This window comes from Apis laboriosa, unplaced genomic scaffold, assembly GCF_014066325.1.
Source record: "Apis laboriosa isolate Shangri-la unplaced genomic scaffold, ASM1406632v1 scaffold26_cov146, whole genome shotgun sequence".
Classification (NCBI taxonomy): Eukaryota; Metazoa; Arthropoda; class Insecta; order Hymenoptera; family Apidae; genus Apis; species Apis laboriosa.
Window position 1 is genome coordinate 459,120 of NW_025222592.1, and position 14,992 is coordinate 474,111.

At 19.9% G+C, this 14,992-nt stretch overlaps 1 protein-coding gene across 3 annotated transcripts in view; it reads right to left on the minus strand.

Moving 5' to 3' along the window:
* LOC122713717 (ras-related and estrogen-regulated growth inhibitor-like) overlaps positions 1-14,992 on the minus strand; it is a 159,416-nt gene that overhangs the window by 10,622 nt on the left and 133,802 nt on the right. Inside the window, exons 5-6 of one of the 3 annotated variants that reach the window (XR_006346521.1) lie at positions 13,468-13,970; positions 11,233-11,764 (exon numbers count right to left, since the gene is read on the minus strand). Coding sequence is in view for 1 of the 3 variants with exons in the window: in XM_043934441.1 (XP_043790376.1) it covers positions 13,712-13,970 (259 nt within the window). In the remaining 2 variants the exon portion in view is untranslated. Of the gene's footprint in view, positions 1-11,232; positions 11,765-13,148; positions 13,971-14,992 lie in introns of those variants that run through there. The other 2 variants (XR_006346522.1, XM_043934441.1) reach the window with 2 other exon arrangements.

Sequence of the window (14,992 nt, forward strand, 5' to 3'; positions counted from 1 at the left end):
TATTTTTTTCAAAATTTTATATTTTTCATTTATTTATTATTATAACATAATAATTTATAATTTTTTTATCAAAATTCCAAATTATAATAAAATTTTACATTAATTATTGTAACAAAGTATTTAATAGACAAGCTACTTATCTTAAAAAAACATTGTTTTGAAAATTAAAAAATGTATACAATCGATAAAGATGAATTGCATCTTTCCAAAGAGAAAGTAATTTCCCTAAGTACAAAAGATTCTTCTAATCTAAAATATAATCATTCATTACTGCATAGAAGAATTCTCGTCCGACTTAGTCGACCGTGAATTAGTTTTCTAGACGAGGCATTGTTTCAGTAAACGCAGATATTTTAAATTAAATCAAACAGAAGAAAAAAAAGAATACTTGCCTATACAACGTATTCAATAAACTAACAGATCTATATTTCACGAATTACTATCCTAAGAGAAAGTGCCTTCCTTGAATTCTGCAAAAAATATATGTATATGGTCTCTTGACAGAAAATAAAGAAAGATTTAACCCTCCAATGATTATAATTTCTAATCACAAAGATCATAGAAGAATATGATATTTTACTTTAATATTTTCTTATAAAATTTTACATAATTTTTTTTTTCTTATTTAATCCTTTTAGTAGATAATCATATCTTTTTTTAATACAATAAGCAAATTAGTTTTTCGTAATTAATTAAAAGTATATTTCTTATTGATTTCAATAATTTTGAAGTATATTATTAATATGTTATGTCATGATTTAAAATTTTTTTTATATATGTTATTTATTCGATTTTAATTTCTGAGATATTTATAAAAAATTTTTAATAAATTTGAATTTATAATTGATAATATTATATTCCATTTTTTTCAAAATATATGTTATTATTTAGATATTTGTTATGTATTTCTTCCGAATGTTTTGTTAATAATTTACGACAAACATATGTATACAAAATGATAAAATCAGCAACATCTTTATAGATTGAGTTTAAGAATGAATATTCTTAATAAAATTAATTTTAATATTTGATATATAAAATTAAATAAGAGTTTTTTAATAGATAAAATCAGTTAAATTTTTTGATTGAATTTTTACATTTCTACAAAATATAACTACAAAAGCATTAATATGAAAAAAAAGAGAAAAATATTGCATCAGAGCTTATTTATAATATTTTTATGTTCCATTAGAAGAATCAATTACTACATTTGCAATGCTGATCCATTAAACTGGAATAATGAAAATATTTTTATATTGCATATTTGCGGATTATTAAAAAACAAGATTTTTAACTAAGAAATTTATTTATTAAAATATAAGTAAATTTATAAATATATAATATTTATAGTAAATAATTAAAGATTTTTTAATCAAACAAAAATTAATTTATGTTACGATTATATAATATTATAGTTATAATATTCCATTAATATCTTGTATTTAATAAATTCAATTATTAAAGAATCAATTAATTTTTATAAATTAAAAAAAGAAACATGAATATAATTAAATTATCATATTTTCAAGCTGAAACTTAAGTTTTTTTTTTTATCTTTAAGATTGTGTAAACTATCGAAATCTAATTTAATCTAATCTAATTTATAATTCATTAATTTTATTCCTTTATTATTTAGATAAGAATATAGAATATCCTATAGAAATATCATCGCTAATAGGCAATAAAATTTAACCTATGATCCATTAATTTTTTTTTTATTGTTTAGATTATATAGGAATATATAATTGTTATTAGATGATCACCTGAAATTAAAATCACGATGAATATGTAAGATTCATAAGATAAGTCCAAAAACAGTTTTTTTGCAAATATTTTGAAAACAAAAAATCGAACAGTATTTTCATATATTTAAAAAAAAATTGTTTTTGGACTTATCTTATGAATCTTACATATTCATCGTGATTTTAATTTCAGATGATCATCTAATAACAATTATATATTCCTATATAATCTAATCTAAACAATAAAAAAAAAATTAATGGATCATAGGTTAAATTTTATTGCCTATTAGCGATGATTACCTGAAATTAAAATCACGATGAATATGTAAGATTCATAAGATAAGTCCAAAAACAGTTTTTTTGCAAATATTTTGAAAACAAAAAATCGAACAGTATTTTTATATATTTAAAAAAAAACTGTTCAGATTGATGACTTTGGTAAATTTTTGGTATCAATCATTATAATTCGCGAGAAGAATTTCTAAATAATTACATAGATCTTTTATTCCCAGATCTAAATTTTATTGTTCTAAATTTTAGAAATTTGAAAATTTTTTGAAACAATACTTCTAATTTAATAATTTTTACATGAAATATTTAAAACTTTTTTTCAATAGAAATAAAAACTTAGAAAAATTTATTAATAGAATTTCCTATTTTGGCTCGAACTATCTATGATTAAATGAGAAATAGAGAAAATTTGAAATAAATTGAAATAAATATTCACATAAGTAAAATATTAATTTTGAAATATAATAAGCATCAAAAATGACTGTTTTATTATTCCTTTTTTTATTTTTTAGTATTAAAAATTAAACTATATACAAGTAAGATTTTAATATATTGTAATAACATACTGTAACAATGTCAAAATTAAAAATTTTCTAAAGTATTAGTTGAAATACTATTTTCTAATATTTCAATGAAGTACTCATTATATCTTTATTTAAAATACTAAAATTTGTTTATGAAATTACTACTTAAAAAAAAAGATTATTTGAATTAATTAAAAGAATTAATTAATTAGATCAAAAAATAACAAGTAATAATTTTTTTAGTAAATTTATTAAATTTATAATATATACGATATATTTAAAATGGTTCAAATCTAAATCTAAAAAATGGAAAATTTTTACAATTTTTACAGTTGTAAATAATCAAATATTTACAATTTTAAATAATTTTAAAAAACATGAAGTATATAAATATTAGATGAAAAATATTATAAATCACATATAAATAAAAATTATAATATTCCATTATTATATATATCCAAATTATATCTTGTATTTTATAAATTCAATTATAAAACAATAAATTAATTTTTTAAAAATTAAAAAAGAAACATAAATATAAATTATGAATATAAACATGAATTAAATTATTATATTTTCAAGCTAAAACTTAAGTTTTTTTTTTATTTTTAAATATCATTGCAATAATTTTCTTTCAAAATATTTATTATACAAAATTAAAAAGAGATAAATAAAATAAATTTAAATTAATAACAATTTATTATTAGTAATTCATACTGTTCATGAACAAAAATTTTGTTTTGATTACTAGTTTTTTCATTCTTTAATAATTTATCTAGAAAAAAAAAATAAATGTAGAAAAATAATTAACAATTAACTTTAAATATAATTATAAATTTTTCAAAAAAAATTTAAGAAATAAAGAAAAAAAATAATTTTAAGAAATACCTTTAATTATTAAATATTTTTTAAATGGATTAATTACAAATAAAATTAAATAATAATTTATATGTAAAATATTTTAATATAAAGAAAAATGATGTAAACCATAAAAAAATGGTTGAAGGAAAAAATTGATATGTAGGAAAATCAAATTCTCTCAAATTAACAAAAGAATTTTATTCTTTTTCAATTCACGATAACAAGTGACTAGCACTTAAAATACAGCGATCGATATCAGCCAGAATTCGGAAAATCGCATGACACACTCACGCTCGTTTTTATATATTTACCACATTAGATTTCACACATTTTGGAATGTATCGATATTTTTAGGCACGCTCTGGAAGCACATACTTTCATCCCTTGATTATATGACTCGCGAATTAATCTTTTCTCTTTGTATTTTAATATTTCTTTTTCATTATAATGTAATTCTTTCATTACTAAAATTTATTTACCCAATGGAGATCATTGATTTCATAATGTATTCATATTTTTCCTCCTACTTACTATTTGTTTGTACTGTTGTAATGTTTCTTTCACGAAAAACATATTCGATTATAAATCAAATGATATTGTAAAAAGCATATAAAAATATAAAAAAAAATTACAACAATATTATTAAAAGACAATTATATAATAATTTTTTTTATTCATTAGAATTATATATGTCATTCAAAATTTCAAAAATTTTATATTTTACTTTACTTTTTTCCATTATTTTTTATATTATTTGACAAATTAAATATTTATTCATTTAATTATTTTTTAAAATATTATATTTTTATCATTCTTTTTTTTTAATTATATTTTTAAATTTGTAATTTGAAAAAATGTAAAATGATTTTATTTTTTTAAAATGTGTAATATGAAACAAGATATTTATGTAATAAATATCGAATATATTATGAAATATCTTAGTAGTAGATCTAAATTGAAAAGTTAAAATAAATCGAATAAATTATAATAAATACATATTTAGTATTTAAATTTTTTGAGCAATTACACAATTTATATATAATTTTAAAATCATATTAAAAATTATTCTATTCTTGTTAATTATTAAATTAATTATTAAATTAATTTTCATATTGAAATTATGATCAAATCAGTTTATATAATATAAAGAGGAATATTTATAATTATGTAGACTTAATTTTTTTAGCATATTACGATTAAAAAAAGATTATATTATTTTGTTTTCATTTTATAATTTTTATAGCATATATATGTTATGATAATTACAATATGCAATGTATATTATATAAATTTATGACATTTTACAGACAATAAAAGTTTATTCGTCGAAAAGAAGAAATTGAGAAAAGATAGATTCGTGAGACCAAATAAATTCTCGTACATCCAACATTAGAAACAATACAAAAAGGCACTGAAACTGCATACAACATGACTTACACTTAAAGAATCTTAAAAACTCGACTTAAGTCGCGTATTTATTTTAATTGTAGAAGAAAACGATTATTTTTTTCTTGCTTTTTTTTTTTTTTTACAAAAAAAATGCTCCAACCTATGGCGTCCTTTCGTCGTCGAATGAAAACGAGCAATAACGTGAATTCGCAACGAGAATACGAATTATCGATTTAAATCGTCATTAATTATGAAATTTTTTTATTTCTATTATATATTTCTTATTAGCATAAGAAATATATAATATAATAGAGTATTTAGTAATACTCTATGCTATAAAATAGAATGACTAATTTTTACAAAATTTCTATCTTATTTCTGTACTAGATATTCTAAATGCTTTAGAATTTATGAATGCTTTAGAAAAATTTTAATATGCTTTAGATTCTTCAATTTTATTTTTTTAAAAAATAATAATAATAAAATTAATATAATAGTGTCTAGTTTTTTTTTACCATTTCTAGAATTGGTAAAAATTCCAATTTTCGAATTACCATATTTAGAAAGATATATTTTTCTATCTTATCATAAAAAATGTATTTCTTATTTCTCAATGAAGCAAATGAAATTGGAAAAAGAATCGCTAGTAATTTTCAGAATATTTACTATTTTCTCGGAAAACCGATGGTCAAGAAACAGTTATTTAAACACTATTATATAATTTAATTATCTTTTTGAGATTTAGAATATTTGTATCGATTATTGTGCTCTAAAAAAAAAATTTGAATAGCTAAAACAAATTTTAAATTTGTTCTCAATTATTATGTCACACAATAAATAGTTAACATTTCTTGCTCATTGCGAAAAATTATTTAATAAAATATAATTAACTGAAAGCAATCAATATATGAAACACAATATTTGGTACAATATTCGGCACGAAAACATAATAAATGATGCACTAATTTTTCATCTTCTAAAACACGCAATAATTGGCCTCTAAACATTTTTTTATTTTCAATAATCATTATTTTTAAATGAATTGATTTGAACTTATTTTAATATTTACTTGCAAAAATATAATTATTAATAAAAAAATTTTAATTATATTAATTTTAATTATTTGAATACATTCAAAAGTAGAGTGAAATAGACAAAAATGTTTATTTTAATTAAAAAATTCTAAAAATAATGTTAAGAGGCATAAATAATTATAAATCATATTTTTTATACAAAATCGGTTAGTCTGGATATGTTTTCTTATGAATTTAACATATGGCTAGACATAAGAAATTTGTAACAGCTATATATATTTCTATAATATATATTCCACCTTGCGAATTCATGAATTGATCAAATATTCTTGAGAATTTTATACTCGGCGAATATATGTGCGCTATATACACTTAGGCTACTTTCAGTAGGAACATTAAGATTATCGAATTGATTATTCGGAAGCTGGAAGTTCGATCTCGAGAACGGAGACTCGCATCTCGTTTCGATTTAATGATATTATATTCTTGCCTTTGGAACAATCGAAAACGAGAAAAATCATGAAAGTAGATAATAAAAATTTTTAGTATTTTCATTTATTTATTTTTTTCTTTTTTTAAAGTACATAATAATGATAATTATTTAATGAGAATATGCGTGTTTAACAAATTTTGATATTTTGATCATGACTTTTATATTTAATATTCTAACTATTTATTGCTTCATTCTATTTGCAATAATGGATTTAAAATTAGAGATTGACCGAAATTTGAATCCGAGAACTTTCCGAGATTTTGAAAATTTCAAAATTAAAAATATATATTTTCTTTTTTTCTTTGTCAAGAGTTAAAATTTTAATAAATTTTAATCTCTGAAATTCTTCAAACTTTATAATAATCTAATAATAAATAATCATCTTTTTAACATAGAAAAAATTAAATTTTTATGTTTTATCTTTCCTCCATATAAACTATAATCTAAAATCTTTATATAAATTCAATTATTTATAATAATTATTATTTATTTTAGTTTTAAGATTTTCAAATTAAAAAAATAGTAAAAAAATATTGGAAAATTTTTCATTGCTTATAATAAAATCAATCATTGTCAGAGATAAGATTCAAACATTTTGTAATTATCTACAACTTAAATTTATAAATATTCATAAAATAATAATTCGTTCTTATTTTTAAATTTATTTTTTCTCGTTTCTCGATTGTTTTACTCTACAAAAATTCACGTGTCTCAATCGTCTAAAATATGACATATTCTTCTATTCGTTAGAAGACAGAGCACGATAAAACTGAGTATATTGCAGCGCTATCCGCGCGAGTGAATATGTTTCACTTGACGGAGACTGTGAAATTTGAAAGATTATTTGAAAGACTATCGGGTTTCATTTACGAATTGTTTCCGATTTTATGGCGGTGAAACGAGCTTCAAAATCAAAGCTTCTCGCGATCTTGATGATGATTTGAACGCGAACGATATTCACGTATGAAATGTGAAATACTCTCATCAGGGATGTATCAAGCTTCAAAAAATAGAAATCTCAGTTTATTTATTAATTCCAAATTCTTTATAAAATCGGTTTTAAATAAGTGAAAATTGTTTGATAAAAATAGATTGACATTCAAAATATTTAAAAAAAATTAAATACAGATATTGAAATATTTAAAAAATTTTAGAAATATTTAGAAAATATTAGAAAATTTAATTTAAAAAAATTAAGAAAAATTGTAATTTCAATATTTAAAAGAATTTTGATTTGATAATTGAATATCAAAAAATATTTGAATATTTTTAAAAGTTAAGATAAATAGATTTAGAATTTTTATGGAAAAATTCAGAAAAATTAATATCAACAAAGATCAATTTATTATATATTATATTATATTATATATTATATAATATTATATATTATATATTAACTATTTAAGCATAATTTCAATTTGTTTTAAATAAAATATTCTTGAGAGTTATTGAATGTAGATATGTGTTTATATATATATAGAATATTATGTAATATTTTATTAGATCAAATTCTAGAGACCATAATAAACATAAAAATACCAGTTAAGGCTGATTTATTAAGTAATAAACCATAAAAAGTATAAGATTGTAATAAGCAATTAAATAATTATCTCTTTCAATATAAATTTCATTATTCATATTTATAACTTAATAAATAAAATATTTATCTCTGTCACACTATCTTATCTCTTTCAATATAAATTTCAATATTTATAACTTAATAAATAAGCATCAACGGACATTTTTTTTTTAATCAATTTTATATTTGTTTTGAATCAATCCATCAAAGATATTCCGAATGTATTAACATTTTATATAAAGTTATATATAAAGTATAAAGTTTAAATTAATTCAAATATTTTAAATTTAAGCAATTGAAAATATGAAGAATATTTTGATTGAAACGATATGTGCCTGTGATATGTGAAGTTATGTTTGAAAAAAGAAATTAGAAGAATTTTAAAGAAATCTCTGCTTTCACTCCAAACATCAATCAAAATCTAATCTATTTTTGCATATTTTTATTTTAATTATTGTACAAATATTAAAAAATTATTAAAATAGAAAGTATTTTATATTAATTATTAATAATTTTTAAATTTAATTAAAATTATTTTTAATTCAATATTTAACATTAAAAAATAGTTATCATATTATTGTAATTTAATCCAACAATTTATCTTAGATTTAAAAATATATATATATTATAATTTTTTCAAAATCTTATATTTTTTTAGTTATATTTAATATCTCATAGTTTATCATAATTATGTTTTCAAATGACAGTTCTATTTTAACATTTTACAATTATAAGATATCTTCTATTTGTTGTCACTTTCTATTATTGTCAAATAGAATTGATAGTATAAACATTGTGGAAAAATATTTTTGCTTGAACTGAACCGAAATATATTGAACGAATAATATAAAGATTTATATGCTTGTTATACGTCGAGATTTAAAATACGAAAATACGAAAAAATGATTTTAACAAGATTTTGATCAAGGTTATAATAAATCATTAAAACAGATTGAACTGAATAATTCAAAAAGGATTAAAATATACAGAAAACTAATGCAAGAAAAAATCCGTATAATCTAATCTCTTGCTTTTCAACTCGAATATAAAACAATGATATAAAACAAAAATTGAAATAAAATTGTCAACAACCAATGTAACATCGATATCATGAGATTAATATTTATAATTCAGATATATAGATTTTCTATTTATTCGTTTATATAAGAGAATACATTGATTTATCTTAAAGAATTCGAATGCAAAATGTTATTGCATTGCATTGATTGTAAACAAATTTTAAAGAAAAGTTTAAAAAAAAATCAAAAAAAGATGTTTTATTTGATTGTTCAAAAGAATAACTGATAATGAATATTTCAGAATGAGGAGAAAATCGAAATCAATTGGAACATCAAATGAGAATTTTTGCAATATGACAATAACACTAAGATCAAAATCGAATTATAGTTTTTTTATCAGAAATGTCAGATTGAATCAAACGAAATGACCAATAATTAATATAATGACAATGATTACTTATAAGTTAAAAAGGCTAATGAAGCTTTACGAAAAGTTTCAGGGAATTTTATAAAATTTGGACCAGAAAAAAAAATTACCTATGAAAAAAATATAATTATATCAATGCGAGTATATCGAAATTGATGATATCAATCGTAAATACAAATAAAATGGCAACGGAAAAAGATTGATCACAGATATCAGATATGATATTTAGAAAATTATTAAATGACTTATTGATTAATTGTACGAAATAAGTTTATATTGAATGAAATATATAATGATGAAAATTGAATATGAAGACGAAGATTGTTGTAAAAAAGATGGGTCAGAATGGTCAGAAATTAATTTCGATAAGATATTTTCTTTCGTACGAAAAATTAGTATTAAAAAAATTTCTGTTTAAAAATTTGAAATAATTGAGATCAAAATATAAATTTTCGAAAAATTTAAAAAATTCCATTTTGAATATTTAAATTAAAATATTCTTCATACGTTCAATACTCTTATTCATATATTTTCCATAATTTGTTTAAGACAATTATAGAAATTTTCAATATGTTTATTTTTATATATCTAGTAAAGTAATAATAATATAAAATATTAAATTATATTAAATTATATTGAATAATATTAAATTTTTTAGTAATATTTTCATCTACATCTACCGAAATTAAATAATCAGAAACGATGAATAAGTCAGAATTTCATAATTCCTTTTATACAATTGAAATGGAAATTGACGATCATAATTTAAAGCACACATCTTGTTTTATGGTCGAAGGCATTAATCTATCATTTTACGATTTTATTAATGATTATCTTCATATGATAGGTGGAAAATAAAATAAATTATACGCGATTTATCTTTAATAATTACCGATTTTATGTTATATTAATGTCGTTTATGTTATATTAAATTCGAAATAATTTTTCTTGATTAAACAGAATTAGTGAAAGATTAAGCGAAATTTCAAGCATCTTTATTTAAGAAACAACTGCGACAGAGATTGATGATTATAATGCATAAGACATGACCATTTTTATTCTATATTTAGCATATTTTATAAAATATAATTTTCATAAATTTACAAATTATTTAATATTATAATATAATATAATATTATGATTTGAATTTTATATTTTTTATAAATTTTATAATATATAATTTTTATAAAAAATATATAATATATTTTTTATAAAGTTTATATTATATGCATATAAAAGAAAGTTAATATAAATATTAAATAATTTGAAAAAAAATAAAAAATTTAAAATAAAAAATATTTATAAATTTATGAAAATTATACATATATATACTTTATTTTAAAATATATATATATTTATATATACATATATATATATATATATATATATATATATATTGTATAAATATAATATATTTATTATATAATTATGTAATATATATATTATATAATATATAATTATATAATACATAATGGAAAAACAGAACTAAATTTAAAAATAACAAAAAAATAATATATATACATATATTTGTAATAAAATTCTGTAAACAACAAACAAAATTTCGATTTAAGAATATAAAAATATAAATTTAATTTCCATGAAAAAAAAATTTCTCTTCTTTCAAATAAAATATTTATGAATGTTGTATTTAATATTTAATTTCTTATGAACAAATTAAATACAATCATATTCTCAATATATGAATTCACAATATATGAATAGATGATAAATTCATCATCAAAATAAGAATAAATAAATTAAAACAATTCCAATACCAAATATTTTTCCAAAGATTTAATATAAAAATTAATAAAAATTTTAAGAACTATTAATTTTAGAAAACACCTGATGAGAGTCATATTTCGACTTCCGATTAAAGCTACGTTCAGGAACAGCAGTCACACATGCAGTACGGTATTCTCGAACCGTTGAGATCCGACAAAACTGACACTCGAGGCTCTATTCCTCGAAGAAGATACTTGATTTAATCACTCTAAGAATGAAAAAAATGTAGAAAAAGTAAAAGAGTGAAAAAAATAGAGAGAAAAAAAGAAAAAGAAACAATAAGAACATGAAATACGACAGAGACAAAATACTAGGTTCTTGGTCCGATTTTATAAAGTCATTTGTCGCCTTTTTCACGCTCGTGACAGTCTTTCACGAGATTTTCTCATGGATATTTTTCCTTCACAGATATTAAATAAAAATGTCCTGAGAATTTCGAGTGAAACGCTAGATAAATACTCTCCAACAGATAATTCTCTCGTTTTCCGATCGAACTCCCGAAATATTCTTACAAGCCGCGTGAAACGGAGCTGGTGTTCGCCAGATATGCATCTCCTGCACCCTCTCTCTCTCTTCACCCAATGACGAACAGTCAACAAAATTATGATGTTGTGGTAGATCTATTCATTTAAATGTATATGTATATTTAATAGTCAATGTATGTATTTATTTGGATTCAGATGTAGTAAAACTTTGTTTATTTTTGAAACAACTTGTTAAATAACATAGGGATGAAATTGTTTTTTCAGTTTTTCATAACTTTTAATATGAACAAAAATTGTCTTTCATAAAATTTTTAAGTTATTAAAGCCTATTACTTAAATAACAAATTTTTTAAAATATTACAAATCGGTTACATATTATTATTTTCACTGATTTTATAAATTTTAGTTCAATAATATAATTTTTGTTTTCAGCAAATATTTTTTTTATTATATTTATCATTTTTATTGTATAAAAATAATTTTTAATAAAAATATTTGAATTAGATTTGGAATAAATAAAAAAAAATTATCATTTCACAAATATTTCTAATTTATTTATTTATATGTTATTTTATATATTTCTTTTTAAAGTACTAAATATAGTATAGAATTAAAGAAAAAAATATAATAATATTATTATAATAATATTAGAAAATAAAATATATGTATAAAAATAATGTTTAAAAAAAATAGGATTTATAATCAAAAATTGATTTTATAGAAATTATTTGTTATATAATCTGAAAAATAAAAAACTATATAGTTGTTTTATTATTAAAAAATAAGTATATAATTTTGATTTTTTTTATTTTACTCCATTAAATAACTCAGAAAAAATGAAATCTCATTCAAATTTCATCAATTCATTTAAGAACAGCTTTAATGATTAAATAGAAATGAAAATTTTCATTTTTATTTAACCTTATATATTCATAATTTAGAATATAAACTTATTAGTTACTTTCTTCATTTATTTTTGTTAGTTTCAATAGAAATTGATGTTCAGAAAACTGAAGTTAAATAGATTTATGTATTTGGTTTAAATTAAATATTATAATATTCTGAATCTAAAAATTAAATTTCTAAGATGATACAGAGATAAAACGAATAGTACTTTCTTTTATTCACTATCATATTGCTATATAATCTTATTTGTAGATGTAAAATTTTTAACATGTGTCTATGATTGTATCAAAATTAACCAATGAAATTCTTATTCGTTTCAGAAGATTTTTTTTAAATTTATGATACTTAAGATATTATGTTCAATTTATTTGTATAAACACAGTTTTACTATAAATTTTCAAATAATGAAATTTAATCGAAATGATCAGAGTTATTATGATAATTATTAATTATTTGAATTGGATTATAAGTTATTCTTTTTTTTCATTAAATAATATGATTTAATTCGTAGATTAGACATGTTTAATTAAAAATAAAAATCGAGTTCTTTAATATAATTAAAATGTATATATTGTTGGTCCTATTAATATATTCTCTCTAAATAAAGAGACAATAAAGTCACACATTAACCTTGACCATTTAAATTAAAATATAACATATACTATACATATAATGTATTATAAAAAAATTTATACTTCTCATATGAGCAATATAATTTTAAATTAATTAAATAAAATTTTAAGATTTAAAATCTTATTCAAATACATATGCATGTATGTATTCAAATGCATACATTGACTATAATAAGTACATATATTCATCAAATTTTACTTCTTTATTATAATAATGGTATTCGTTCGCAGCAAGAAGATATTTTTTATCCTCTACATACGAAGCTTTTTTTCAATTATGATATAGATCCTCCTGCTTACCTGTCCGCCAGATAACGTCCTAATGTTTCTCTATATCAGTCTTGAAACTGAATCAAAACGCCAGGAACTTTTTTTTCAGAAGACATCAAAAGGCGGAAGATTGGCGACTTGATCCACGTTGGTCAGATGATCGTTTTCTATGTCGTCATCAACGGTTTGAATAGACGTTGCTGGTAAGAACGATCACATCGGTTCTTCTATCAGGTTCGTCACGACCTCCAAGGAGGAGGGCGCAAAGAAGGCGTCATATGCTTAACGAGGGCCTCTTTTTGCGGTCCTTCGTCGTATTCTTGCCAAAGATCGTGCCGAGCACCCTCGAGACCGAGTGGACGCCCAATTTCCGGCGGATAGGAAGTGCTCGGAGCAATTGAACCGATCTTGCTTCACGGAGCAGCGCTTGGAATGCCAGTGCTGCCCCCGCAGGACTTTCCGCCGCACTAACCTCGTAAAATTGACATCCATGAGCCAAGGACAGTTGCTGGCCCTCATCCACGCATACCTCTCTGGAACAAAATAATTGATGCATTTTTTGATCAATTCTATTAATGAATTTTAGAATTTTATTATTTCTTATTTCTGTATTTGGGAATCAAGACAAGTCTTTTTTTTCGCCATAAATAGAGTAAAAAATACAAAATTCAATTGCGAAGAAATGTATTTTTGTTATTTAATATGAATACATTTTTAATTATTTAAAAAAATCAGAGAAACTAAATTAAAAAAGATAATAGTACATACATATAATATATGTTATTGAATTTTTTAAAATAGATTTGAATTAATCTAGCTTTAAAGTATAATTTTATTGTCTTTTTTAATAGGAATCTATTATAGAAATATCATAGATATTATAAATATTATAGAAATATAACTTAAGGAACTTAAGAAATAATATAACTTTAATTTTTTGTTTTTAAATTAAATTAAATTATTAATATAAAAAAAACTATTATTACTTATGCTTTTTATTAGTAGAATTATTAATAACTGTAAATGAGTTCTCAAATCTTGAGCTTTCAATTTAGTTTTTTGATGAAATTCTTATGCAATTTAAAAATAAAATAATTAATAAATAAATTAAATTTTTCTAAAAATCATTTTTCTGAAAATCGCAATTTTTCAATTACATACTGTTATATACATATATGACATTTTATAAAGTATATATTATTTTACTATCTTGTTTTTTTTTCTATTTTTTCATCTAATATTTTAATTTTACAATTTAAAAATATTAAAAAATGAAGATTGTTTAAGAATTTATATTTCAATATCTTTTTCAAAATATACATATAAAATCTTTTTTTGATAAATTAAACAAAAATCAATTTAAATAATTGTACAAATATCCATAAATACAATATATCAAAACTAATTTAAAAACTATTAATGTTCATAAATATTAAAAATTAAAAACATTAATAATAAATATAAAATTAATAATATTCATAAATATTAATCTAAAAATTTTCTTTTAGCTAATTTTTATATTATATTGTTTCATTATTAATTTTAATTTTTATTC